This window comes from Melanotaenia boesemani, chromosome 11 (genome assembly GCF_017639745.1).
Source record: "Melanotaenia boesemani isolate fMelBoe1 chromosome 11, fMelBoe1.pri, whole genome shotgun sequence".
Lineage (NCBI taxonomy): Eukaryota > Metazoa > Chordata > Actinopteri > Atheriniformes > Melanotaeniidae > Melanotaenia > Melanotaenia boesemani.
In genome coordinates, this window is record NC_055692.1 from 2,353,645 (window position 1) to 2,379,768 (window position 26,124).

Here is a 26,124-nt window from a genome sequence, read left to right on the forward strand (position 1 = left end):
AAACGGGTCGTGCAGGGAACAAGTCTGAAGACCTTGTTGTCCCCGGAAAATCATCAGAAGTCCTCTCTGAACTAATTTCTTTTGTTCTAAGTTTCAAAAGTGTTAGTGTGATGACGCCACACAGAAGGATGTGGGACTGTTATTTTGACCAATAAGCATTCAGGACTTTGGTGGTCGGCTCAGATAACAGACGCAGGCTGGTCTGATCATTTCATAAAGAATATTAAATAAACATTTGTGAATATATCTGTATGTCCAAGTCATTAAAGCCTTAAATAAAACATTAAAATCATCAATGAATCATTGAAAAGACACAATGAAAATACTAAGAAGGTTATACCTTAAAGGTCCCATATTATACACTTTATTCCCAATCTGAGACCATTCATTAATATCTAAATGAAATATTTCCGCCATGGTATGGACAAATCGACCCTCAGTTTGAGTGCAGCGGCTTCTCTTCACCTCCCTCTTTTTAGCAGCTTCAGAAATGTGCCGTTTATGGTGGGCGGAACCCTGGTGGAGCAGCTCAGCTGTTGGCTCCGCCCATCGCATCGCCCGTCATGAGGTGATTGACAGGTTAGGCCTTAGCGGTTACTAGACGCTGATTACAGCGTAGTGAAGGATAAACAAACGCCGGAACACCGGAACCCATTCCTGAAGAAGTTCGAGCAAGAAGACTAACAGTACTGCTCTTACCTCTCCAGCTGTGTCACGGACAGTTGGTATTGAACCTGGCTTCAGCTTCAAACGGTTGGCGAAGCCTGCTTTCCATGCCCCCATGTTGTGGAAACAGTCCTCTTTGAAATGCTGGCCACAGACATGCAAAACCTTTGGAAGTTTTCCGGGTACATTTCCTCCAAAAATAAAATTAATCCACTCAGTCCTCGTGGGTTCAGTGGATGGAAGTAAAAAAACGTTTTCGTGTTCATTTATGCAGCCACAAACAGAACAGTGCTTCTGTCGCTTAGCCATGTCCGCTAACGAGGGTTGCCGAAGAGGGAAAAACACTGGGCGCTAGGTAATTTTTAGAGGGCGGGCTTTGAGAGCCGGTAGACGGGTCCATCGCTCTGTGGGGAGTGGTTATTGTCCCTTATGACGTCATAACGTACACGCTTTCAAACAAGCTCATTTCAGCGCTTACTTCCCTAGAGGTGGAGCAGGGGGGAGAGAGAGCGCCTGAAAGAGTTTCACACTTACGGGTCTCCTACACATGCGGGGGGACCAGTATGACTGTTCCAAAACCATTAAAAAGTGAATTTTGCATAATATGGGACCTTTAAACAAACCCAATAATAAAGTTTCAGATCAAATTAATCAAGCTTGATTAAACCTTGTACAAAATGATAATGACTGTATGCATTGTATGCACTATAAAAACAAACACACATGTATATATGTATTTAAATGAACATTTTAAAATAATAAGAGCAGAATCTTTACTCTTCATACAAAGTCTTTGTCTTCTCTGTGTTGTGACACGGAGAAAACCTTAAATAACTTTATTACCCTCTTCGAATGTGAAGAAAAACAGTTTTTGCTGTGTTTCCAGATGTCCTGGCCCAGTAGGAGCTGAAATCTGCAGGAAGGCGTTTAGCTTCTCAGTTGAAGAAAAACACGGAGTTTAGAAAAAACAGCTTCAAAGTGGACAACGTTCTGGGTGATGAGTTCCATCTAAAATCCATAAAACATTTAGTTATAAGGTAAATCCTGGTAGATTTGTGCTGCAGAAGATGAAAATTCAGAAACATTCCAGGTCTTTGATATAACTTAACAAAATACTCCACCAGTCCAAGTATGGGAGAGTTGACCTTTGTTGACCTGTGGAGCTGAAAACCAAGTCATAAATCTGAGTCCTGGGTTTTTACCAGTCAAATCCTCCCTCTTGGAATGAGAAGAAGCTGTCCATGCTCTCCGACAAAGAAGAAAAATCTGGATTCTGGAAGAATCTGGAAGCATCTTTTTATCACCGATAAGCAGAAGCATTGATTTAACTCTACAAACTCATGATGTGAATTACTGACACTGAAAACTCATTCTGATGAAAGAAATCCCAGAACACGTCAGACAGATGTGAACACAACTGTTTTCTAGTCTGACTGAGGCTTTAACTGCTGATGTTAATGATCATCAGTTTCTGACTTGAGTGAAGACACCGAGTTAAACCCAGAGAACAAAAACAGGATCTTCAGGAGATGGTACAACGCTTTTCCTCATATTTCTCCTTCAGGTCCTTCAGTTCCTTCAGGTCCTCGTTACGTTTCCTCATCAGAGTTTCCAGATCTTTGTTTTTCTTTTGGAAATCATTCAGTTCTTCAGCTTGTCTTCTGGCCTCCTCTTCATGTTTCTTCTTCATGTCCTCCATTATTTTCTTGTAGTTTTTCTCTAATTCTTGTTTTTCTTTCTGCTGTTCTTTTATTTTTTTATCATCTTCTTTTCTTTTCTTTTCATAATTTTCTCTCTCCTGTTTAAGTTCCTCTTGAAGCTTTTCTAGCTTTATGTCCTCCTCTTGACGTCTCTCTTCATCTTCTCGTTGTCGGTTTTCCCACCACTCTTTTCGTTCTTTCTCCCAGCCTTTCCGTCTTTCTTCCATCTCTTTTCTGCTCTCTTCCAGTTTTCTGTCAATCGTCTCCTTTTCTTCTGATTCTGACCTGATTTTTGTCTCCAAAGCTTCTCGTTCATGTTCCCACTTCTTCTGTTGTCGTTCTTCCTCCTCTTTTCTTTTCTCTTCTTCCTCTTCTCTGGTTTTCTGCTCTCTTTTCTTTTGCTCACGCTCCTTTTTGATGTTCTTCTTCATTTCATTCAGTTGTTCAGCTTTCTGTTTTCTTTCCTTTTCCATTGCTGCTCTCTCTTCTTCCATTCTTCTTTTCATTTCTTCCTGTTCTTTCTCATGTTTCCCTTTCAGGTCCTTCAGGTCCTTCAGGTCCTTGTTTTGTTTTCTCATCAGAGTTTCCAGATTTTTGTTTTTCTTTTGGAAATCATTCAGTTCTTCAGCTTGTCTTCTGGCCTCCTTTTCATGTTTCTTCTTCATGTCCTCCATTAGTTTCTTGTAGTTTTTCTCTAATTCTTGTTTTTCTTTCTGCTGTTCTTTTATTTTTTTATCATCTTCTTTTATTTTATTTTCATATTTTTCTCTCTCCTGCTCAAATTCATCTTGAAGCTTTTCTAGATTTCTGTCCTCTTGACGTCTCTCTTCATCTTCTCGTTGTCGGTTTTCCCACCACTCTTTTCGTTCTTTCTCCCAGGCTTTCCGTCTTTCTTCCATCTCTTTTCTGCTCTCTTCCAGTTTTCTGTCAATCGTGTCCTTTTCTTCTGATTCTGACCTGATTTTTGTCTCCAAAGCTTCTCGTTCTTGATCCCACTTCTTCTGTTGTCGTTCTTCCTCCTCTTTTCTTCTCTTTTCTTCTTCTTCTCTGGTTTTCTGCTCTCTTTTCTTTTGCTCACGCTCCTTTTCGATGTTCTTCTTCATTTCATTCAGTTGTTCAGCTTTCTGTTTTCTTTCCTTTTCCATTGCTGCTCTCTCTTCTTCCATTCTTCTTTTCATTTCTTCCTTTTCTTTCTCGTGTTTGTGTTCAAGCTCTTCCATCTGTCTCTTCATCTCTTCATTCTCCTTCAGGAGTCTCTCCATTTCTTTCCGTATCGCTGCTTCAGCATCTTGCAGCATCTCATTGGTGAAGTAGCTTCCTCCGTTTTCCGTCACCATGGTGTCGATCTTTCTGATCAGCTCATGGACCTGCGATCGGTTCTGTTTCTCTCGGTTATTAAACACGTGGTATCTTCCTCCACAGTCAGAGATCAGCTTCTTAAATGAGTCTTCACAATTATTTTCTATGTAATCTTCAATGGACAGTTCCTCATGTTCCAGATCATCTCCTCTTGTGAAAAGAACGATGGTGAACTTCTCAGAGTTCTTCCCAAAAACCTTCTTGATGAGTTGTAATGTCTCCTTCTCTTCTGGTGTAAGTCTGCCAATCTGTATCACCAGCAGGAAGACATGTGGTCCTGGAGCCAGAAGACTCATGCATTTCACCATCTCCTCACCGACTTGGTCGTTAGACAAACTGTTGTCAAACAGACCAGGTGTGTCGACCACGGCAACAGGACGACCGTCCACCATGGTATGGCCTTTTTGGCAGCTCTTGGTAACAGAATGTTGACTGGATTTAAATTTGAATGTTTTACTGTCCAGAATGGTGTTTCCTGATGAACTTTTTCCACTGCCGATTCTTCCGGTCAGAACGATTCTGAGACTCTCGGAGCTCCGCTGCTCATCAGCACCTGTAAAACAAGAATGAAATTAAATTGATTTGTTAATAAATTGTTTAGAATATACAGTAACAACAATAGTTAACTACTGACAAACTGACACCCATAATGTATGATGAAAGAATAAATTCAGCTAATACACTGACAGGCCAAAAACAATAAACAAAGAAGTCGCCACCCAAAGAAAACGTCACACACTTCAATATTTGTTTGGACTGCCTTTAGCTTCTATTATGACAAATTTTCACTATGTCATTGGTTCAATAAGCTTCTGATATGACACAAGATTTATTTACATCCAGTGCTGTATTAATTTTTCACCAGGATCTTCTATTGAGTACAAACACTGCACAAAGCCTTCTCCAGCACATCCTAAAGGTCTCCTGTTGCCTGAACCACTCTTTCACAATCTGAGCCCCATGAATCCTGGCACCGTACCATCAGGGAAGATGGAATAACCTTCTCATTCAGTATATTCAGGTATCAGCTGACCTCATCCTTTGGACACATAATGTTGCTGAACCTAGATCTGAACCTAGACCTGACCAACTGCAGCAACCCCAGATCATAGACTTCCCCTACAGGCTTGTACAGTAGCACTAGTCATGATGGCTGCATCCCTTCATCCTCCTCTCTTCTTACCCTAATGCCTCTATCACTCTGGACCAGGGTAGATCTGGACTCATCAGACCACATGACCTTCTTCCATGGGTCCAGAGTTCAGTCTTTATGCTCCCTAGCAACCTGAAGCCTTTTTCTCTGGTTAGCCTCACTGGTTAGTGGTTTTCTTCTGGCTCCACAGCTGTTCAGTCCCTTGAGTTCCTTCACATTGTTCATGTGGAAATGTTCTAACTTTTACCATTAAACATGGTCCTGAGTTCTACTGCTGTTTCTCTTCCATCTTGTTCCACCAAACATTCATGATCACAGATCACCATTATTCAGGATGATTTTCTAACCACTGCATTGAGGGTGTTTGTGGTTTACTGGGAGAAGTGCTGGTTTTCAGTCTAACTGCTGCAGGAATCAAGGACCTGCTCCTTCAGGCTTTGGGTGCAGTAGTCTGTCTTTGAAGGAGCTCTGGAGGGATTTCAGTGTTTGGGAGGGGTGTTGGATGGTGGGGAGAGGGCTGTCCTTCAACATGGACGAGAGCTTAGCCATTATGTTATTCTCTCTCAACACCTCAACTGATGGGTACAGTACATACCAGTACAGAGCTGTTCTGTACTGGGATGCCTCACTATAGTCTGTACAGCAACGTCAGATGGAGGAATTCATCTCAAAGATATGTTTGTTAAAATCTTTTATGTTTTGCCTTTAAGGCATTTCCCATTGGAACTTTTAGCCATGGTTTCTGAACATTTGGGAACTGGTTTAGTCTTATGTAACAGTAAAAATGAGCCCCTGGACTCATGTTTCTGAACTCACCAGCATCTGTAGCAGCAGCCATGAAGGAACCTGGTGTTGTCCTCTGTGTTAGACTTCGATGATCATCTGGTAAACTGTCTGTAGTTTCCTCAAACTTAACATGTTCTCCGTTGATCTCTTTAACAATCTGACCGCAGCGTGTTAGCAGCTCTGGAAGTTCAAGGTTCTTCTTCATCAGATATCTGTATCTACATTTTCTGATCATCTCCTTTAACGGAGGCTGTTTCATGTAATCTTCCATCAAACCTGAACTTTCCTGTCTGGAAGGTAAAATCAGAATCAGTGAATGATTAAATGATTGATCATTGAAACTCTGGAGCACTCTGCAGAGAATATCTTTCTGTTCCTCAGTGAAAGTTTCAGGCTGCAGAACCAACAGGAACACATGAGGTCCAGGATCAGAGACACTCGTACAATCTTTTAGAAACTCTGTCAGTTTGTCTGCTGTAGGAAACTGCAGATCTGGAGTATTGATGACGACTATTTTGTCCTCTTTCTCTGTTCCACTGATTCTCGAACAGGACTGAAGTTCTTTATTAAAAGCATCCACTCCCAGTATGAAGTTCCCCACTGAACTCCTCTCAGACCAGCTGCCTCCCAGCAGAACCATCCTCATCTCCGACACTGGAAGGAAATAAATATTAAACACAAGTTAAACTGCAAGAGATCTTCATTTAAGAAGGAAAAAACAGAAATGATAACAAACGTAACCAAAGCTGAGAGGAAATTACTTTATAATCACATTAACTATCTCTGAGTAAAATATACTGTCTTTACTTTCAGTTTTAACTTTTAATGTCTTCATCCTTCAAATATTCAAGTTATCAGGTGTTGTGTAATAGTTTTTATATTAATATGAAATATCAATATTCAAAATCAATAAACTTTACTGGATAAAGTTTAGTCTTTTTGGAGCACCACCTTCTTTTCATTTCTTACATGGTAAAAAGGGAAGACAGTGAGTTAATGTTTTCATCAAAGGATATTTAATCAGTTTCTACACGTTAGTGAGTTCTGTTTGAAAGAACAAGTTCTCTTCCCCTGTAACCACACAAACAACAAATAAAAGTATCCAACAGTTGTTTAAGCATTATACTCAAATTAACAGCCAAACAGCATGAAATGGGAAATACGGAATGGTTAATCGTCAATTTATGATAACTAACGGCAAACTTCGGACTTGATCTCCAAAGCTTGCTTATAGCTTATTAAAAATGAGAAAAAACAGGATATCGCTCTCGTTTTGATGGAAGAAAAGTTTGTACTTGTGCTGGGTAACACTTATGGATTTAAAATGGTGAGCAAAAATAAAATTTACAAACGAAAAACGAAGACGAATAACAAGGACAAGGCGCCGACAAAAACTTAGCTCGTTACAGTGTTACTCCTCCATAGGTTTTCCTTGTTCTTGCTTTCTCAATTTCTTTCCTTCTTCTAATCTCTTCAAACTTTCTAAAGTTTTGACTATACTTCTGGGTTAAGAGTGGACTTTACACTGTTGTCCAATGAACGGATTTTGGTGTGGAGGTGGGATTTACATACAGAGTTAAGATTTGCCAAATGTCATCTCTAAGTTTTTAAAGACTAAACTTTTCCACTAATCCAACTCTAAAGAAATGTTGTATAACACCCATTTTATAAAAAGGGTTGATAACTCTTGAACAACACATGGTTTACACTAAACCATGAACAGGAAAGATTCATTGGTTCTTTAAACAAGAATAAAACATTTAAATATTTTCCACAGATAAAAATGTACTATCATCCGGGAAACTGGAAGAGAAATCAAGCACTTAAATCAAAATACTCTCGGTTTGTGGTTAGGACATTTCTTAATGTCAGAGTAAAACACATTTCTTTAAAATGCATCTGTAAATTAAGCACATAAAAAAAGAACCAAAAGATCCTTGAAGAATGTCCACTGGGTTGCATTCCAACTCCATGTCAGAACTCATGTATTTGTAACTCTGTGGTAAATTGTTCTAGATCATGGCTAAAGTCTGAGATCCATTGATCACAGAGCTCTTTGTATATTTGGTTGGGGGATGACACCTAGGTCAAGACCTAGGCCAATCCAAGTGAATAGCCGACTCCTAAAGTTCCTTTTGAACATGATGGTACAGGCAGAAAACACAGTCAAGATAAACATTTTAGCATCTGTTGAGAGAAAAAGGAGTTCTTCTCTTGGTCATAAAATCTAAGTGAGTAGATGTGATGGGGAGGGGTCACATTAACCTGTGGGGGGCACCCGAGTGGGCCTGGGGGTGGTGCGCCATGGATCTGAGGTCCCCCGCTGTTCTCCTCTCGCTCCTTTCCTTCCCACCCGGGTGTGTGGTGCGTGGGTGCCTTCTGGGGTCAGCGGTGGCTTGTTGGCTGCAGTCCCTGTATGGCTCGGTCGTGGGGGGCTGCCTCTCCTGGCCTGTCTTGCCCTGGGGGACCTCCCAGGGAGCGGGGGTGCCTAATACCTCCAGAGGCTCACCATCCAGGTGGAAGTTTGCATCCCTCTGGACTTACATCCCTCCTCTTTCTCACTCTCTCTCTCTGTCTCTGTCACACACACACACACACACAAGGGGTGTTGGGAGGCGTGGAGCCATGCGGGGTGGAGCGGAGGGAGCCATTGGGGGGTTGGACAAAGACTTGGGGCTCGCTGTCCTCTGGTTCACCTGGGACATCCCCCGTGGGGCATGGTGGGTGTGTGGAAGAGGGGTTGAAGGCGCCCTGGTTCCCGGGGTCCGCGACTGGAACATTGGGGTGGGTGCTGGCCCATATCTGGTGGTTGTCTGAGGGGCTCCTAGGCATGGCGAGAGCCCTCTGCCTTTGTGGTGTCGGGGACTACCTCTTGGCTCCTGGGGCCCTGGACCCTTTGCTCCGGCCACCCTGTATGTTTAGTGCTCCCGGGCTGCTGCTGAGGGCCCGGGTCTCTAGGTGGCCCTGGTCTGCCGCTGACCTCCGCAGGGGCGTGGTTGCATTTGCATGATCTCACTCACCACTCCTCATCACTGATCACTCCTTATTCCTCATGCTCTGCATGTTGGCACAGTCAGTGGGTTTATATACTCACACTTACTTACATATTTTTTTCAGTGTTTGTATCTGGTTGTTTGTAAGATCTGACGCTGAACAGGTAGACACAGTCGCAGGTTGTAGTTACTAGAAGGTTTAATGATGTCGGTCAGTAGAGAGAATGCATGAGCATAGACAAGACTAGACAAAGAGTGGAAGTGGACTGAAGGTATATATATAGGGATGTTGACAGGTGTTGGTTGTTAGGCTGATCAGGGAGTGCAGGTGATAGCCATGATGGCGGAGTCCGGTGGGTATGGGATTTGTAGTTCTTTCCAGGGCTCAGTATTCTGGAGATGATGAACGGGCTGGTGGAGGAGGCGCAGGCCTGACATTGTTGTTGTGATACTTTTTTGATATGTCTTTTTGATTTAGTTATCATTTAAGAACTCTTAACCGCTGGCAGCTCTGTTTTTCTGTAAAACCGTGGGAAATTTTCTGATGTGGTTGTAGCAGCTTGTTGTCTGGTGATAGTGTGGATTGATATGGTTGCCTTCTGTCTGTGGTGTTTTGTCTCCTCTTTCTTCTTTTTACTCTTCCTTTTGCTTCCTTTTGCTCTCTTATTCTTTTTTTCTGTCTCCTCTGGTCATGTGCAGCAAGATTACATAGATTTCATGATTCAAAGTAAATAAATTAATAAATAAATCAGACAATCAAGAGGACCCTTATACCCATAAGCCTCCCCTTGGCAAAGCAAATTTGTTCGGCACGATAAAGCAACTAGATTATCATTCTGCTGCTATGATGCTGGACAGGACATGTTAAAAAAAAAAAATCTGAATCTTGGGTATGTCATACTATAAAGGTCTGCCTTTTCATCTGCTTGTTCACTAACTGAATTGTTTCAGTACATAAAACTCTCAGCAATGTTTATTGATCCAGTAGAAGTTAATCAAATTTCCATGTTTAGTGTTAATTTGATGAGTGGGTGAATCATCACAAACCTTCATCATCCTCTGAACAGCAGCATGTTCAGAGTGATTTCTAGAGAGATTTTTAATGCAGACTTAGTTCAGTTAAACTTACTGTGAGGTAGTAGGATTTCATAGCTGCTGCTGCGTTTAAGAGGTTGAACATCTGTCAAGACAGAAAGACACAGACATGTTGTCTAAGTTATTATACACACACATGCAAACAGTATCACACAAAAGTGAGTCCACCCTTCACATTTCAGCAACACCTTTATTATATCTCCTTAAAGGACCATCCTGGCTGCACCCCTCCCCCTGGTGTGTGGTGGGTGGGCAGCAGTTTATTGGCTGCAGTCTCTGTACATCCTGGACATGGTGATACCTGTCCCCGCTCGTCCTGCTTTGTGGACGAGCTCAGGGAATGGAGCTGCCACCAGTTGGTTGGTTCGCGCTCTGGGGGAAGTTTCCAATGTAGGTTTTTGTAATTCATGCAAACATCACGTGTGCATGTGCATAACTGCAACAGGAGGGCAGAAATCTCAGCTGTCAAGTGAAATAGGCTCTGTGTTCGTCTTTACCGAGGAAATTAGAGTTATTTCAGACAGTTGTTGTGTGTTTGACTGATCGTTAAAAGTAAAAAGGGAATATGTCAGGGAATACGTTTTTACCAGTTTCCCATGAAGAAACACCAGCAACAGCCTGGATTTGTGGGATTGGCCACGTAAAATGGAAAGTTATGCACTGGCACCGGGTCTGCAGTGCTCACTTTCTCTCTAGGAGGCTGTCTGAAGACACCAAAGACATGGACTATTTTCATCTGCAGACATGACGGGGAAGTCAAAAGACTTCCAAGTAGGAGGCAGCATGAGCCCTTCACCGTGAACCTGTCCACATATGCATCTGTGCTTATCATGTTTGCTGCATTTAAGTGGAAGCACCAGAAACTGCATGAGATTCCAGCCAGATGTAGCTAGATTCACCTTTATGCCCTGCTTGGGCTATGGAACCAGTGTCCTCAAAAAGGGCTGGACCCTCTTCCATTCTGGAGTTGGCCCTGGTGAGAGGCGCCAAGCAGGTGTGGACATACTCATTGCTCCCTGGCTCGGTGACTGTTCATTGGGATTCACCCCACTGGGCAAGAGGGTCGTCTTTCTTTGTCTTCAGGTGGGGGAATGGGCCTTGACTATTCTTTGTTGTTGTGCAACAAACAGTGTACCCACCCTTGCTGAAGTCCTTGGATGGAGTGTTGGAGAGAGCTCCAACTGGGGAGTCCCTCATTCTGCTGGGGACACTGCTCATGTAGGCAATAACAGTGAGACCTGGAGAAGCGTGATTGGGGGGGAGTGAATCCCCCAATCTGAATCTTAGTTGTGTTACATTATTGGACTTCTGTACTCATCACAGATCCATAACAAACACCATGTTCAGGCATCTTCCCTTAGGTCAGTGATTCTTAACCTTTTTGAGCCACTGCCCCCAAAATATCTTGCATTGGTGTTTGTGTAGATAAATTTATTGAGGTACTCATCAAGGGATGGCTTGGGTGTGTTACTTATTTTCATTTATATTCTTACTCTGTTAATCATATCTTATCTTTAAGCTCATATACTGACTAACAGGGTGTTGTTAGTAAAACAACATGTGGAATGTTACCCCTAAGGGAAATTTCTGGGTCAACCGGAGTTCAGAGGAGATACCTTGTGTGTGTGTGTGTTTTCTTTGTACCTGTTTTCCAGATCAAAAGAAGCCACCAAATGGACGGGTGTCATAAGGAGGGGGGTAGATATCTGCTTGACTGAAGCTGACCCTACTTTTGCAACTGCACCATTAGTCAGTAAAACTGTGTATAGAAAGGAGGAGGAGCTGTAATATATAAGGGTCCAGGGATAGAAAGAAGGGGTCCTGTCTGTTGTGGGCAGCCGGACATCTCTTATGTCTGTTTGCCAGGGATAGATATGGACCCAGGGCTCTGTAATTTGCACATTCTCATACTTTGTAAATGAATAAATTGTTAACTTGAGAGAAGTAGTCTGTCATATTTTGATCCATCAAAGAACACGCAGGAGAAGACCCTAAAGAGAAAGGTATAAAGAAAATGTGTGGAACAGTACTTTATTAATTAGGAAAGTGGGAAATTAGTACCTGTCTATTTTAATACTGGGGAAGAAGTACCTGTTCTTTGTTACTTGTGCATTTTTAAGGTTTTCTCCAACAACTTGGTGACTCCCGACGTGATGGATCTGGTATGGCATAATTATTAAATGTCTTTGAATTTTATTTACTAAATTTTCTCTCTTTGTTAACAGATAAAAGAATTTTGAAGGACATTTTTCATCATCCTCTACCCAGATCAGGCACTAGCGGTCGACCACATAAAAAGGTAAGGACAAACCTTTTCAAAATTGTCCATATTGACTAATTTAAATTTATGTGCCTGGTCAGGTAACAGATGGTGTAGTTTTGGTATGAGAATGGGGCTTTAAGAAGTTAAAGAATAATAGAAGAAAAAAGTAAAATACGCGTAAATGGTCTGGGACCATAAAGGATCTGGGATCCAAGAAAATAGAAGTATAAGAGTTAAAGAGAAATAGAGATAAGAGTAAAAACAGAATAAGTCAAAAGTGGACAATTTTAAGTGTGGAGTGAATGAGTGATTGGATGTAGTATTCAGAGAATATTAAAAACTGTGTGTGGCTGGGATAGGACCCCCAGCAATCGACCGCAGGAGATTATATCCTGTAGAAGCTTGTCGATTGGGCCTCACACCGTGGCATTGTGTCCATATTCCTGAATCAGTACATCATTTGTGTTTAGAATCAAGAGTCAAAAATGTCAGATTTACAACCTTTTTATCCAATGTGGATTAAAGTCCAAAATCTGGGAAATCTGGGAACACCAGTAGAAAATAGAGATGCCGTAAAGAAAAAGTTTCAGAAATATACACAAAACCTCCTACCCCAGAATTATGATATGGTTCAGTGGCCTATTGTAAGTAAATTAATGTTTAGCATATACAAAAAGATAGACACAGAATCTAAGGATAAAAAACAAGAATTACAAAAGGCCAAAATATTTTCTAAATCAAAAATTAAAAAACAGTTTAAGGAATTACAGAATGATGCTTCTCTCTGCCATTTGGCTGTATTATCAGTTGAGCAGCTGTGGAGACAAGACCAGCTAGATGGAAAAGGACGGAAAGAGGGACGGAAAGAAGAGTCAGATTTAGAAAAGTCAGAAAGTCAGAAGGAAAAAATAGAATTAGAAAAAGGTCACACTGAGCCAGAAAAAGGAAAGAAAGAGAAAAAGAAGGGTGTTAAGGGTCTTTATCCTTTACTTCATGACAGTCAGACCATGATCCTTAGTTCACCACCCCCTCCCTATCAGCCAATAATACAAGCACCAGTAATGGACTTAGAAGGACAGGTTCAAGTTAAAGGACAGCTTAAATTTGAAGAAGTTAAGGGTCCAGAAGAAGCAGGTCCATCAGAACTAAGGGATTGGCAGATGAGACAGTTGGAGGATTTTCTTGGTGATCACTGCAGACATGGGGGGTTAGACAGAGAAGGACAAAGGGGACATAATACAGGAAAAGCCTCCACTAGGAATTCTCTGAGGACTGAGAGCAGCAGGGGTGGCAATCAGCAGGGCGTGCCTAAAGAGACAGAGGAAGAAATGAACACAGATCTGCTAGAAGCCTATTTAGATGATAGCAGAAGAGAATGGCAGCAGAGCAGGGAGAGAGGAAACAGTAGGTCAGGAAGCAGAGCAGGTAGTGTTTTGAGGAAAGAAGGAGGACAGGAAGGAAAAGATCAGGTGGATGACGATCAAACTAAAGGACAGACACCTCAGAAAAACAGACATAGGCATGACCATACCCACCAGCACAGACATGAACATCATTGGGTGGGCGACTCCTCCCCTGTGAGCAGCCATACTAGGTCCAGACTTAAGGAAAAATTAGGACCAGAATACCAGTTACAGTGCCCACTCGTAGATGTGGGTGGGGGACGGACCACATACAGACCTTGGAAAATGGTTGACAAAGAGCTGATACTGGGCAAGTTACCTAAACTCTCTGATGGGGCCTCTGCATGGATCAGAATGTTTGAGAACTTGACAGTCTCTATCCCATTGGCTATGGGAGACTTTAGGTCTCTGTTGGCTGGATAAGCCACAACTTCTGATCTCATGCATGTGGAGGTTAGGGCTGGCAGTGCCACCGCCCCTGATGAAGAGGATTTTGATTTACACAGACACATGTTATATGCAGCCATGAGAGAACGCTGGCAGACTTCCTCATCTGAGGCCTTGGTATTCACTCTTAAGGATGGTGAAACACCTGAGGAATTTATCCTAAGGTCAAAAACCATATGGACTGACCACACAGGAATGAACCCCTCTGGAAATAATCAGGGCAATTTTACCTTATTTAAGCAGGCTATAATTAGTGGCCTTCCCCAGGAAGTACAAACCAAGTTATCTGACACCCCAGGCCTGAATTCCAAACAGTGGGCTGAATGGTTAGATCATGTGCAACACCACTTAAGGACATATCTTAAGAAACAACAGGAAGATAAAGAGTCTCAGAAGGACATGGAGTTGAGACTCCTTAAAATGCAGCTTAGGGAAGCTGAAAGGAAATGCACTGACAGTAAAAAATCCACACCTAAACAGACTCCTGTGATGCTTGATCTCCCAGCTCCACAACAATCACCTATAACACAGACCCCACCTATGATCATGGTACAGATGCCACAACCACAGCAACAATCCTATCAAAATTGGGGCCCTCCACGGCAGCTATATTTTAGAGGGCGTGGCCAATTCGGCCCTAGAAGGGGACGGGGTGGTTTCAGAGGGAGAAGAGGCAGGAATTATGGAGGTTCTCAGTGGTCAGGCGACAACCAGTGCTGTTACAACTGTGGTCAGTCTGGACATTGGGCACGAGACTGCCCTAACTCCCCTGTACAAGCCCAAGTTGGAGGTCAAGGACCACAATTTCATCCGGCACCGAACCCCAGCCAGGCACCAGGGCAGATGTGGCAGGCCCCTGGTGGACAGTGGTCAGCATAGAGGTGCCCAGAGAAATCGTTGGAGCAAGGCTTGGCAGAACCTATGCTCCAAATGACTGTGGAAAAACACACACTGCCTTTTATGGTGGACACTGGAGCCAGATATTCCACTCTCACATCTTCTGTGCAGGTCTCCATGTTATCAGACCAGAAGGTCCCAGTGGTTGGTTTCTCGGGTACCACGTCTGCTTTACCGCTGACCAGACCTCTTCGAACTACTGTGGGTTCACAGACTTTCCTCCACTCATTTCTTTTTTCTCCGGATTGTCCAGTTAATTTGTTGGGAAGAGACATTATGTGTAAAACAGGAATGGCTGTTGCCTGTTTACCTGAAGGAACTGAAGTTATTTTCCCTGATGGCCAGATTCTTAAATGTGGATCATCTATTCTTTCTCAGCCTGGTCAGATGGTGTTGCAATCCTCCACACCCACAACATCAGTGGATATTTATTGGGCCCTATTACAACCAGAGACTGTTGAAAAAACTGGCATTTTTTCTCTGTTTCAGAGCTGGAAGCCATGGCTACTGTCACTCCATCCCTACTCTCCCCCCACTGACCCACTCCATGTCACCCTTAATTATACTAGAGAAATGGATTTTATTTATCATGATGCTTTTGAAGAGGAGATTGCAGGGACCACCTGGTCCATCACTTCGCCCTGCCTCCTGGTAGGTAAGGAGGGTGCGGTAGCTGCCGTGGATCTGTGTCTAGATCAGATGTCCTGGTATAAACTTAGTTCCTATGCTGCTCCACATGTGTCATTGGCTTTACACCCAGGGCATCAGGCAAAAGATTTGGGTCTTATGACAAAGCGCCTGTTGGAAGCTCAAGACTGGAAGCAGTCTACTCTCCCACAGGTTCTCTATTCTCCTAGTCAAAATGCATATAAAATCATGCATCACACCACAGATAAAGTTATTTTGGAGCATCAGGAGTTAGACAGATTTCATGGCCGAGAACATACAGATCACCCTGCAACTGAAAGTATGCTTAACTCTCTCCCAACCACATTGTGGTCTGAGGGACCCACAGATGTTGGATTCTGTTCTCGCCTCCCTCCAGTGCAGTTTTCATACTCTACTCCATGCCCTATCTGGCGATGTCAATACCCTCTGAAGGAACAGGCTGAAGCTGGAATTGCAGATACTATAGCAGGACTAGAGAGGTCAGGTGTTTTAGAACCAGCCCAGACTGGTGCATGGAATACTCCCATTTTACCAGTCCCCAAGCCTAACTCAGACAAATATAGGATGGTTCATGATCTTAGACCCATAAATGCTATTGTCACCACTCCATGCACACCTGTTCCTAATCCATATACAGCCCTGTCTTCCATTACTTCAGAACATAAGTTTTTCTCCACAATAGATTTGGCTAATGCCTTTTTCTGCCTCCCTTTACATCCCTCTCTGAGAGAATTGTTTGCATTCACTTTCAGAGGTAGAAGATATCAGTATACCAGACTTCCCCAGGGTTTTGTTTTGTCTCTAGGTATATTTAACCAGGCCTTAAGAAGTATGATGTCTGATCTAGTTTTACCTCCTGGTGTGGTGCTGATCCAGTATGTAGATGATGTTCTACTAGCAGCTCGCACAGAAATAGACTGTCTTACTGCTACACATGCTGTTCTGACTCTTCTGGGAAATTGTGGTTTTAAAGTCAGTCGTGCTAAACTTGCCTGTTGTAGACCCACAGTATATTTTCTGGGTAGAGTCATTTTTTCTTGTGGATCGGGGATCTCACCTTCACATTTGACTGCTATTTTACATCATAAGAAGCCTGAAACTGTTAAGGATATGTTGTCATTCCTGGGTCTTACAGGCTATAGTCGCCATTTTGTGGCTTGTTATGTGGAGAATACCTCTCTTCTCCTGCAGCTTGTTTTGAACAAGGTCATAGGAACCTTACTGCCACTTTAAAATGGACTCCTGAGGCTGAGGCTCAGTTCATTTCACTAAAACAAATACTCCATTCAGCCACTATGCTTGCAATTCCAGACTACTCCCTGCCATTTTTCTTGGATGTTTCTGAAAAATCTGGCGTTGTGAACGCTGTGCTTTTTCAGAAAAAGGGGGAGGTAGAAAAGTACTTCTATATTACAGTTCAAAATTGGATTCAGTGGAAAACTCAAACGCCATGCATTAAATTTGCAGCTGCAGTCGCTAAAGCGATTCAGAAAACTGCTCACATTGTCATGCATCACCCACTCACTGTCCTCACTACACATAGTGTAGCCACATTTGTTTCATCTAAAGCATTTTCACTTACACACCTTAGACAAACTAGGCTCGAAAAAATTTTACTCCAACCCCATATAACTTACTCTGTAGAAGGAGTAAATATTGCTGATAATATGAATCCATTTCCAGAACACAAATGTGAGGAAAAATCTGTGACTGACACAAAAGTAAGAGAGGACTTACAGACTGAACCACTGACAGGACCTGTAGTGAGACAGCTGTTTACAGATGGTTGTTGCTATAGAGACAAGACCGGAAACCTCCAAGCTGCATATGCTGTGGTTGAACTTACAGCGAGTGACTGGAAGACTGTGGCGAGTGACATGGTGACGCAATCTCCTTCTGCTCAGAAAGCAGAACTGACAGCTGTGTTAGAAGCTGTGAAACTTAGTAAAGATCAGATAGTGAACATCTATACTGACTCAGCTTATGCTCATGGAGTAATTCACTGGGAATTAGCTAAATGGCTGAGGGCAGGATTTGTAACAGCAATAGGGCAGCCCATCAAACATGAAGGAGTGGTACAGGAAATAGCAAAAGCTTTAATGATGCCCAAAAAAGTAGCTGTGGTAAAATGCAAAGGTCATGATAGTACAGGATCCATGATAGCTATTGGAAATGCCCAGGCTGATCTTGCAGCCAAAGAAACTGCAGGCTATACATCTGAAGCACAACAAATGCTTCAATCATCAGTACCTATCCCTCCTAATAACTCGCTGACAAGAGCAGACTTAGAACTTCTTCAGGAGCGGGCAGGACCATATGAACACCAGGTCTGGCTAGAACATGGGGGGAGGAAAAATGAAAACTTATGGAGAGCCTCTGATGGTAGACCAGTGCTGCCAGCAGGGCTGGCTGCAAAGCTCATCCAGGAAGCACATGGCCCAGCCCATGTTTCAAAAGCTCAAACTCTCCACAACTTATCTCATTGGTGGCATCCCTATCTGAAGAAAATGGTAGGAGATTATGTAAATACATGTACAGTTTGTTTAACATTCAATCCAAAAGCGTCCTACAGGCCTACAATGGGAATTTATCCTGTCCCCACAGCCCCAGGACAGGAAATTGTAATAGATTACACAGATATGGGGCCGGATCAGAGGACAAAAGGATTCAGATATTTGCTGGTTATTACTGACTCCTTTACTAAGTGGGTAGAAGCGATACCCACGAAAAAAGAAGATTCTGCCTCTGTGTGCAAATATTTAATCAACCAGCACATTCCCAGACATGGCCTTCCCCGAGTGGTTAGGTCAGACAATGGGAGTCACTTCAAAAATTCTGATTTGGAAAAGGTGGAAAAAGTCTTGGGTATTCAACATAGATTTGGTTCTGTTTACCACCCTTCATCACAAGGCCAGGTTGAAAGAGCTAATAGATCTATTAAAGAAAAACTGGCCAAAATCTGTGCAGACACCAATCTGACATGGTTGGATGCTCTGCCATTGGCTCTTATGGCCTTAAGAGCCTCTGTAAATAGCAGCACAGGATTTTCACCCTATGAATTGATGTTTGGTAGGGAAATGCCAGGTCCAGGGTCATTAGCTCTTAGAGAAGAACCCATGGACCTCAACAAACTGTCTCATAAATCATATTATGGTTCACTAACTGCACTGGCAGCATCTCTTTCTACACAGGTCCAGAGCCGTGCAGCACCAACACCAGAACAACCGAAAGACCAGAAGCTGACCAAAGGAAGCTGGGTCTGGCTAAGGGTAATAAAAAGGAAGTGGACTGAGCCAAGGTGGACAGGACCCTATGAAGTGACAGAAGCCACCTCACACTCAGTTAGACTCAGAGGGAAAGGTGAAACTTGGCATCATCTTAATCAGTGCGCACCAGCAGATCCGCCACAGAGATCTTTAAAGGAAGTGAGAGCACAGCTGCAGGATGTGTAATCAGCAGTTGTGGTCACTCTGTGTGGATGCTGTTGCATCCCATGTATTCGTTCTCTGCTTAACAGAGCTATCACTTCAGCTATTGAAAATAAATCTGTTCCTCCTGCTTATCAAATGCCTCTCCGGGTAAGTGAATCCGTCAGCCTTTTGACTCCCACTGTTGATGCCAGGGAGGATGATGACAGTGAGTGTGACTCTGTGATGTAAGATTTACATTTAGTAGGATTGACCTCTTTGTAGAGGTCAAAAGGGGGAATTGTAGATAAATTTATTGAGGTACTCATCAAGGGATGGCTTGGGTGTGTTACTTATTTTCATTTATATTCTTACTCTGTTAATCATATCTTATCTTTAAGCTCATATACTGACTAACAGGGTGTTGTTAGTAAAACAACATGTGGAATGTTACCCCTAAGGGAAATTTCTGGGTCAACCGGAGTTCAGAGGAGATACCTTGTGTGTGTGTGTGTTTTCTTTGTACCTGTTTTCCAGATCAAAAGAAGCCACCAAATGGACGGGTGTCATAAGGAGGGGGGTAGATATCTGCTTGACTGAAGCTGACCCTACTTTTGCAACTGCACCATTAGTCAGTAAAACTGTGTATAGAAAGGAGGAGGAGCTGTAATATATAAGGGTCCAGGGATAGAAAGAAGGTGTCCTGTCTGTTGTGGGCAGCCGGACATCTCTTATGTCTGTTTGCCAGGGATAGATATGGACCCAGGGCTCTGTAATTTGCACATTCTCATACTTTGTAAATGAATAAATTGTTGTATTGTAAAATATGACAGTAGTCTGTCATATTTTGATCCATCAAAGAACACGCAGGAGAAGACCCTAAAGAGAAAGGTATAAAGAAAATGTGTGGAACAGTACCTTATTAATTAGGAAAGTGGGAAATTAGTACCTGTCTATTTTAATACTGGGGAAGAAGTACCTGTTCTTTGTTACTTGTGCATTTTTAAGGTTTTCTCCAACATTTGAGATCCCCTCCCCACCAGATGTGATCTGCTGAAAGCTACAGTAGGTGTCGAACCTCAAATTGCAGCTTCAACAGCTTGACGTTAAGATAGAGGTGCTTCAGTGAAATGAAAACTCCTTTCTGTTCTGTCTTATAATGGCAGCATTTTCATTGAATGTTTTTCCGTCGTTGAATTCTCTAACTTTTGTCTAAAAGGCCAACAGGTTTGTTGGATTCCTCCATCCCGCTCTGGTCACCATCAGCCATCATGCATATGAAACGACTTCTTGTTTTCTGGTGATGGGCGGTGCATCAATTTTGTGCATTACCTCCACAAGTAAGCAGGACAACTGACCACACACACACTTTCATGTTCTGTTTCATCTGTGTTGATGAATAAAGGAATAAACATCTCTTCTCTGGAGCCTGATTCTCTGACCGGAATCAAAGTTCATATTATTATTGTTGAGAGATATACATATATACAGACGTGGACAAAATTGTTGGTACCCTTAATGAAAGAAAAACACAGAAATAACTTGAATCTGACAAATGTAATAAATAAAAATTATATTAAATTTAACTAATGAAAGTCAGACATTGCTTTTCAACGTTTCTTCAACAGAATTATGTAAAAAAAAATAAACTCATGAAACAGGCCTGGACAAATATGATGGTGTAGGAGCCTAAATGCAAGTTTTAGTTAAGTTATAGTCAAAGTTTTTATGGTAAAGATTTCATGCATGTTTTCAGATTATTTAATATATAGGTGTTGTTTATTTCAAGTTAATATAAGAAATTTAATTACGTGCAAAGATACTTTTGTAACTTCGAAGAGGATTTTGTGGCTCTAAGATGATTTGCATATTAGATTGGTTTGGCTTCCTAAGAGGGGTGGGGTTGTTACCTGATCAGAAAAACAGTTAGGCAAACATGGAGTGGAACCCACTCCTCATAAGCAAACTGCTCCAGTTTCCAGACCACATGTTTCAGCTCCTTCCAAAGATGCTCAATAGGATTTAGGTCAGGGCTCATAGAAGGCCACTTTAGAATAGTCCATGTTTTCCTCTTAGCCATTCTTGGTGTTTTTAGCTGTGTTTTGGGACTTTGTCCTGTTGTAAGACCCATGACCTGCGACTGAGACCAAGCTTTCTGACACTGGCCAGCACATTTCTCTCTAGAATCCTTGATAGTCTTGAGATTTCATTGTACCTGCACAGACTCAAGACACCCTGTACCAGATGCAGCAAAGCAGCCAGAACATAACAGAACCTCCTCCATGTTCCACAGTAGGGACGGTGTTCTTTTCTTCATATGCTTCATTTTTCCGTCTGGAAACATAGAGCTGATGTGCCTTGTCAAAAAGTTTAATTTTTGTCAAATCTGTCCATATGACATTCTCCCAGAATCTTTGTGGCTTGTTAGCATGTAGTTAGCTTTTTTATGGTTTGTTTTCAACAATAGTGTCCTCCTTGGTCGTCTCCCATTAAGTCCACTTTTGCTCAAACAAGGACGGATGCTGCGATCTGACACTGATGTTCCTTCAGCTTGAAGTTCAACTTTAATCTCTTTAGAAGTTTTTCTGGGCTCTTTTGTTACCGTTCGTATTATCCGTCTCTTTGATTTGTCATCAGTTTTCCTCCTGTAGCCACATCCAGGGAGGTTGGCTACAGTCCCATGGATCTTACATTTCTGAATAATATGTGCAACTGTAGCCACAGGAACATCAAGCTGCTTGGAGATGGTCTTATAATCTTTACCTTTAACATGCTTGTCTACTACTTTCTTTCTAATCTCCTGGTACACACCATGTCACCAAACAGCACAGTGACTACCTGTAGCCTATATATAGGCCCACTGACTGGTTACAAGCTTGTAGACACCTGTGATGCTAATTAGTGGACACACATTGGATTAACACGTCCCTTTGGTCACATTATTTTCAGTCTTTTCTAGGGGGGGCCATAGTTTTTGTTTAGGCCTGTTTCATGAGTTTATTTTTTTTAAATAATTCTGTTGAAGCATGGTTGAAAAACAATGTCTGATTTTCATTGGTTAAAATTCATAGAATTTTTATTTATTATTACTTTATTTATTATTACTATTAAATATATATTACGTCTGCCCCATGATGCTGGCTTGGTATCGGCTAGACTGGACGCACCTCCTCCTCCTACCTTCCGGTTGGATCCTCACTGGTCCAATCACATCGCCCGAAGGCACCATCCGGGAAATGAAAGCCGAATGGTCACTGTTTTACACAGAGTTTGCCCTGTCTCTGGATTGTGTGCTTCCTGGTGGTTATTTTGTGTAGATAGGCTAGGGATATCCAACCGTGTTTGGATGGTTTGGTTTTTGTGTTACCCTTTGTTTAATGACTGGTAGTCTTGATTCCTTTGTTCTAATTGGTAAAACCTCGTTTGGCTTCACTTTAAGTTATTTTCTTGATTAGCGTTACAGTGGTACTGTTTAGTTTAGTAGTTTTTAATAGTAGAATGTGCTGGGCTAGTAAGGTTTAAGTTTATGGGAAGTACATTTGTTCTACCGGAGCTGCTCCTCCTTTTCACTAGCATAGCCTAGTAAGCCAGTTCTTTCTACCCAAGTCGGTTAGTCTTGGTTTCGTTTTCAACTGGCTGGTTTCGATGCAGATTATAGTGGCTCTGTTGTGTTGTTTTCTTTGAGCAGCTTTGCTAACCCTGGAACTCGTCATAACCACCATTTGTTTGTTCCTCATTTCCCCTTACAAATATAAAACTACTTGCTTCCTTATTAACATCTGTCCACAGTTCTTTATTTTGTTGCGCCTCTTCATACCCCTGAATAGGGTTGTAACAATATACTGTGTGCCGTAAGTGTAGTATAATTGTAGTGTTGAATGTTGTTCATTTCTTGAGTAGTTGAATAACAGCAGGACTTTCAGTTTTTTCCAGGAGAGATTGTAACATGCTAATATGGATAAATTCTTATTAAATACCAGAAGAGTTCAGTTTTAACTCACTGTGAGGTGGAACATCGTCAGAGCTTCTTTTGCGTTTTCGACATTGCACATCTGTCAAGACAGAAAGAAACGTTTTAATTCTCAAGACTATTTCTCTAATTTCTGTAAATATTATCATGATAAAATAGGCCTATCCCTCCAAAAAGTCACCACCTGGATTAAACTAAGCTAACAATAAGACCATCCTGTTGGATTACTGTGTGGGTGATGATGTCTCAGCTGCAACAAGTTATTTAACCCCAAGTGATGCAATAAGCAGCTTCTCATGTCTTAAACAACCATGTGGAAAGATACATTTTGTGGTTGTAGAAAAGACGTTATTCCATTTAAGAAGGGTCAGATCACTGGCATCAAGCAGAGGAAACATCTGAGGAGATGCAGAAACTAGTAAAACTGGGTTCAGAACTGTCCAACACACTATTAAAAACTGGAAGGATGGTGGGGAACCATCGTCTTCCAGGAAGAAATGTGGTCAGACAGAAATCTTCAATGATGGCGATCATGTAAACATTCAGATATAGAACTTACGACTTTCTTCATCTCTGGGGAAGCCTGGCCCTTCTGGGTGCTCAGTGGTTTGGGGCATGGGTAACTCTTGGGTTTGCGGGCCCTGGGTCCAGTTCTCAGCTTGTGCTCTGGGGGCCGGTGCCTGGTGGGGCCGGTGGGTCCCTGGTCTCCTGGGTCGAGTGCTCTGTTGCCGCCGGGACCTTCCTCTGCTTCTTGCTGGGTGGGTGTGTGATCCATCCTGTGCTGGGTTGCCTTGTTCTGTGTTCCGTGGTCGCTGCTGGCTGTCTGGTGCTTGGGGGCCTCTCCGTCTAGTTCTCATCCTCGGAGTGTTTGCAGTTGCTTTTGTATGATCACTTAACACAACTCACTTCTCCTAGCTAACGCTCATATGTGCAGGTACACACACATGTTGTTTTAATGTTGTTCATCATTTTTTCAGTTTGTCTTCCTTCAGGTGCTCCTGATGATTGTCTTCTGTGTTTTCTTTCAGTGGCTGTAGGATGTTTTCTGTAATATATGGATATAGAACAAATCAGTGTAACCAGTGTTATGTTTTCTTATGTATTTTAGGGGATTAAACAAGTTAGACTTCTTCCTACACCTTGTTGAAGATGTGGAATTGAAATGATTGCTTTCTTTTCTTCTTGTTAGTTCCTTAAATTATATTTATTTAAATATATTTTTAAAATTATATATATATATATATATATATATATATATATATATATAATTTGACTTAGTCTATAGCAGCTATTTTATATGGTTTTTATGTTGGTCCACAATAAAAACCTGCAGTGCTGTCACAACCTTTGAATCTTCACCAGGTAACCCTGCAAGGGTGCCCCCTAAGTCCTTTGTTATTTGAACTAGCCATAGAACCTCTGGCGATAGCAATACGCAGTTGTGAGAATATCTCTGGTATATGGAGGAATGGAGCTGAACATAAGGTGGCTCTATATGCAGATGATTTGTTAAGTTTTATTTCACATCCGGAAACCTCCCTAAATGCTATGTTGTCCTTAATGAATAATTTCAGCCAATTCTCTGGGTATAAATTAAATTTAAACAAATCTGAACTTTTTGTTGTCAGTTAGGCAACGTCAGCATCACATTACTCCATTTTCCCATTTAGGCTTGTGGAAAATAAATTCACGTCTCTTGGTATTATAGTTACCAAAATTAAAATTTTCTCAGCCTGCTTAATCATACAAGCACCTGTCACAGTGGTCACCTCTCTCTACATCCTTGGTTGGCTGAATTAATTCTATCAAAAAGAATATTCTCCCCAAATTTTATATATATTTTTCAATCAATGCCTAAATCATTTTTGATACATTAGATTCGGTTATATCATTTTATATATGGACAGGCAAGCGCCCTTGGCTTAGGAAGGCCCATCTCCAAAAGTCTAGAGGAGAAGGGGGTATGGCACTACTTAATTTTCCTTTCTGTTATTGGGCAGCCAATATCTGCGGCTTTATTTTTTTGTCATATTTTAATAACCAGCCTGACTGCCCACCCTGGGTGGCAATGGAGCTGGGCTCTGCTAAAAACTTCTCCATCCCAGCACTTCTCAAATCTTCACTCCCTCTTCCGTCAAATAAATCCATTGATAATCGTGTTGTCAAGCATATGTTGAGAGTGTGGGTTCAATTCAGGAGACATTTCAGCCTCCTCAATTTTTGCCTCTTTAGCCCCATCTCTGCCAACCATCTCTTTGAACCTTCCTTATTTGATTCAACATTTCAAGAATGGGGAAGGCTGGGTATTGAGCGTTTCAGTGATCTCTTTAATGATACTAGTCTAGATTCGTTTGAATAGCTGTCTGAAAAGTTTGGTCTCCCAAAGTCTCACTTTTTCAGGTATTAACAGGCAAGGCATTTTCTCCGCTGTCAGATACCAAACCTTCCTCCGAGGCCTGATAAGGGTATTGTTGATATACTTCTTAATTTTCACACAAGGGCATAATTTCCATTGTTTACAATAAACTGCTAGGTACAATACAGGCCCCACTTAATAACATTAAAAGGTGAAGGGAGCAGGATTTAAATCTAACCTTGCATTGTAACAAATTGCTGTAGTTTCTACAGTAAAATTCTACAAAAGTGTCTTGTTCTAGCATTTTCCTACTGTATTTTGCAATGCATTATGGGTACAAAAAATTGCAGTTGTTTACAGCATTTTTCTACAGGTACTTACATTTAATTTACAGGTAAACTAATTAGCTTGTAGAAATTAGAACATTACAGTTAAACACTGTTAAGGCCAAAATGCTGTTGACAAAGCAGGTGTGGAGGAAAAGAGCAAAACCAGAGCATGGAATATCATCAATTTCCATCCACTCTTTCCACGTCGGTTGCCGTTAAACGACAAGGAAAAATACATTCTCATTAGCTCAACCGTACTTCAGGGTCCAGCTTTGGAGGCTGCCAAGATTATAGTCACAATTTAATATATTTGAAACTAATAATTTCAAACTTACATCTGTCTGCAAGATGAGTGGACAGTTCAAGGTTGTGGAGGAAGGAGGCCAGCAGTCCAGAACAAGAAGAAAATCCCAGATTTCACAAATAAAACAGGTCCATCAAGCTGTGGTCAGAGGTGGAGACAGGTGGGTTCAGCAGGATGTAGAAACCAGCGAATGAAGAGAAGAAGCTGTTGTTGTAGTTTGCTTGGTGAGTGGAAGAGTAGCGATGCACGATGAGGTGAGCTATGGTACAAAGGTGGTTTATAGGTGGAAATAAAACTCTCAGATAACAGTCTGATGGGGATCTGTTA

The 26,124-nt window shown here is 41.9% G+C and overlaps 2 protein-coding genes across 2 annotated transcripts; both read right to left on the reverse strand.

Moving 5' to 3' along the window:
• Nucleotides 1–2,188: 2,188 nt before the first annotated feature.
• On the reverse strand, nucleotides 2,189–2,797 carry LOC121648521 (vicilin-like seed storage protein At2g18540). Its single transcript, XM_041998713.1, has one exon. The coding sequence runs from the start codon at nucleotides 2,795–2,797 to the stop codon at nucleotides 2,189–2,191; it is 609 nt and encodes a 202-aa protein (XP_041854647.1).
• Nucleotides 2,798–2,888: 91 nt separating this feature from the next.
• LOC121648522 (immune-associated nucleotide-binding protein 12-like) lies at nucleotides 2,889–15,420 on the reverse strand. The gene is made up of 5 exons (XM_041998714.1): nucleotides 15,234–15,420; nucleotides 9,787–9,837; nucleotides 5,695–6,318; nucleotides 3,008–4,278; nucleotides 2,889–2,939 (listed from the first exon to the last, which is right to left on the reverse strand). Exons 1-5 carry the CDS (start codon nucleotides 15,262–15,264, stop codon nucleotides 2,889–2,891), a joined length of 2,028 nt encoding a protein of 675 aa, XP_041854648.1. The 5' UTR covers nucleotides 15,265–15,420.
• Nucleotides 15,421–26,124: the final 10,704 nt, after the last annotated feature.

Coding starts and splice junctions, on each gene's coding strand:
- LOC121648521 (XM_041998713.1), bottom strand. CDS start 2,797: ATGAAGAAGAACATCAAAAAGGAGCGTGAGCAAAAGAAAAGAGAGCAG.
- LOC121648522 (XM_041998714.1), bottom strand. CDS start 15,264: ATGGCTTCCAGCTCTGAAACAGAGAAAAAAT. Junction 6,319..9,786: donor TGAAATCCTACTACCTCACA/GTAAGTTTAACT, acceptor ATTTCCTTCCAG/TGTCGGAGATGAGGATGGTT. Junction 4,279..5,694: donor GGCTGCTGCTACAGATGCTG/GTGAGTTCAGAA, acceptor CTTGTTTTACAG/GTGCTGATGAGCAGCGGAGC.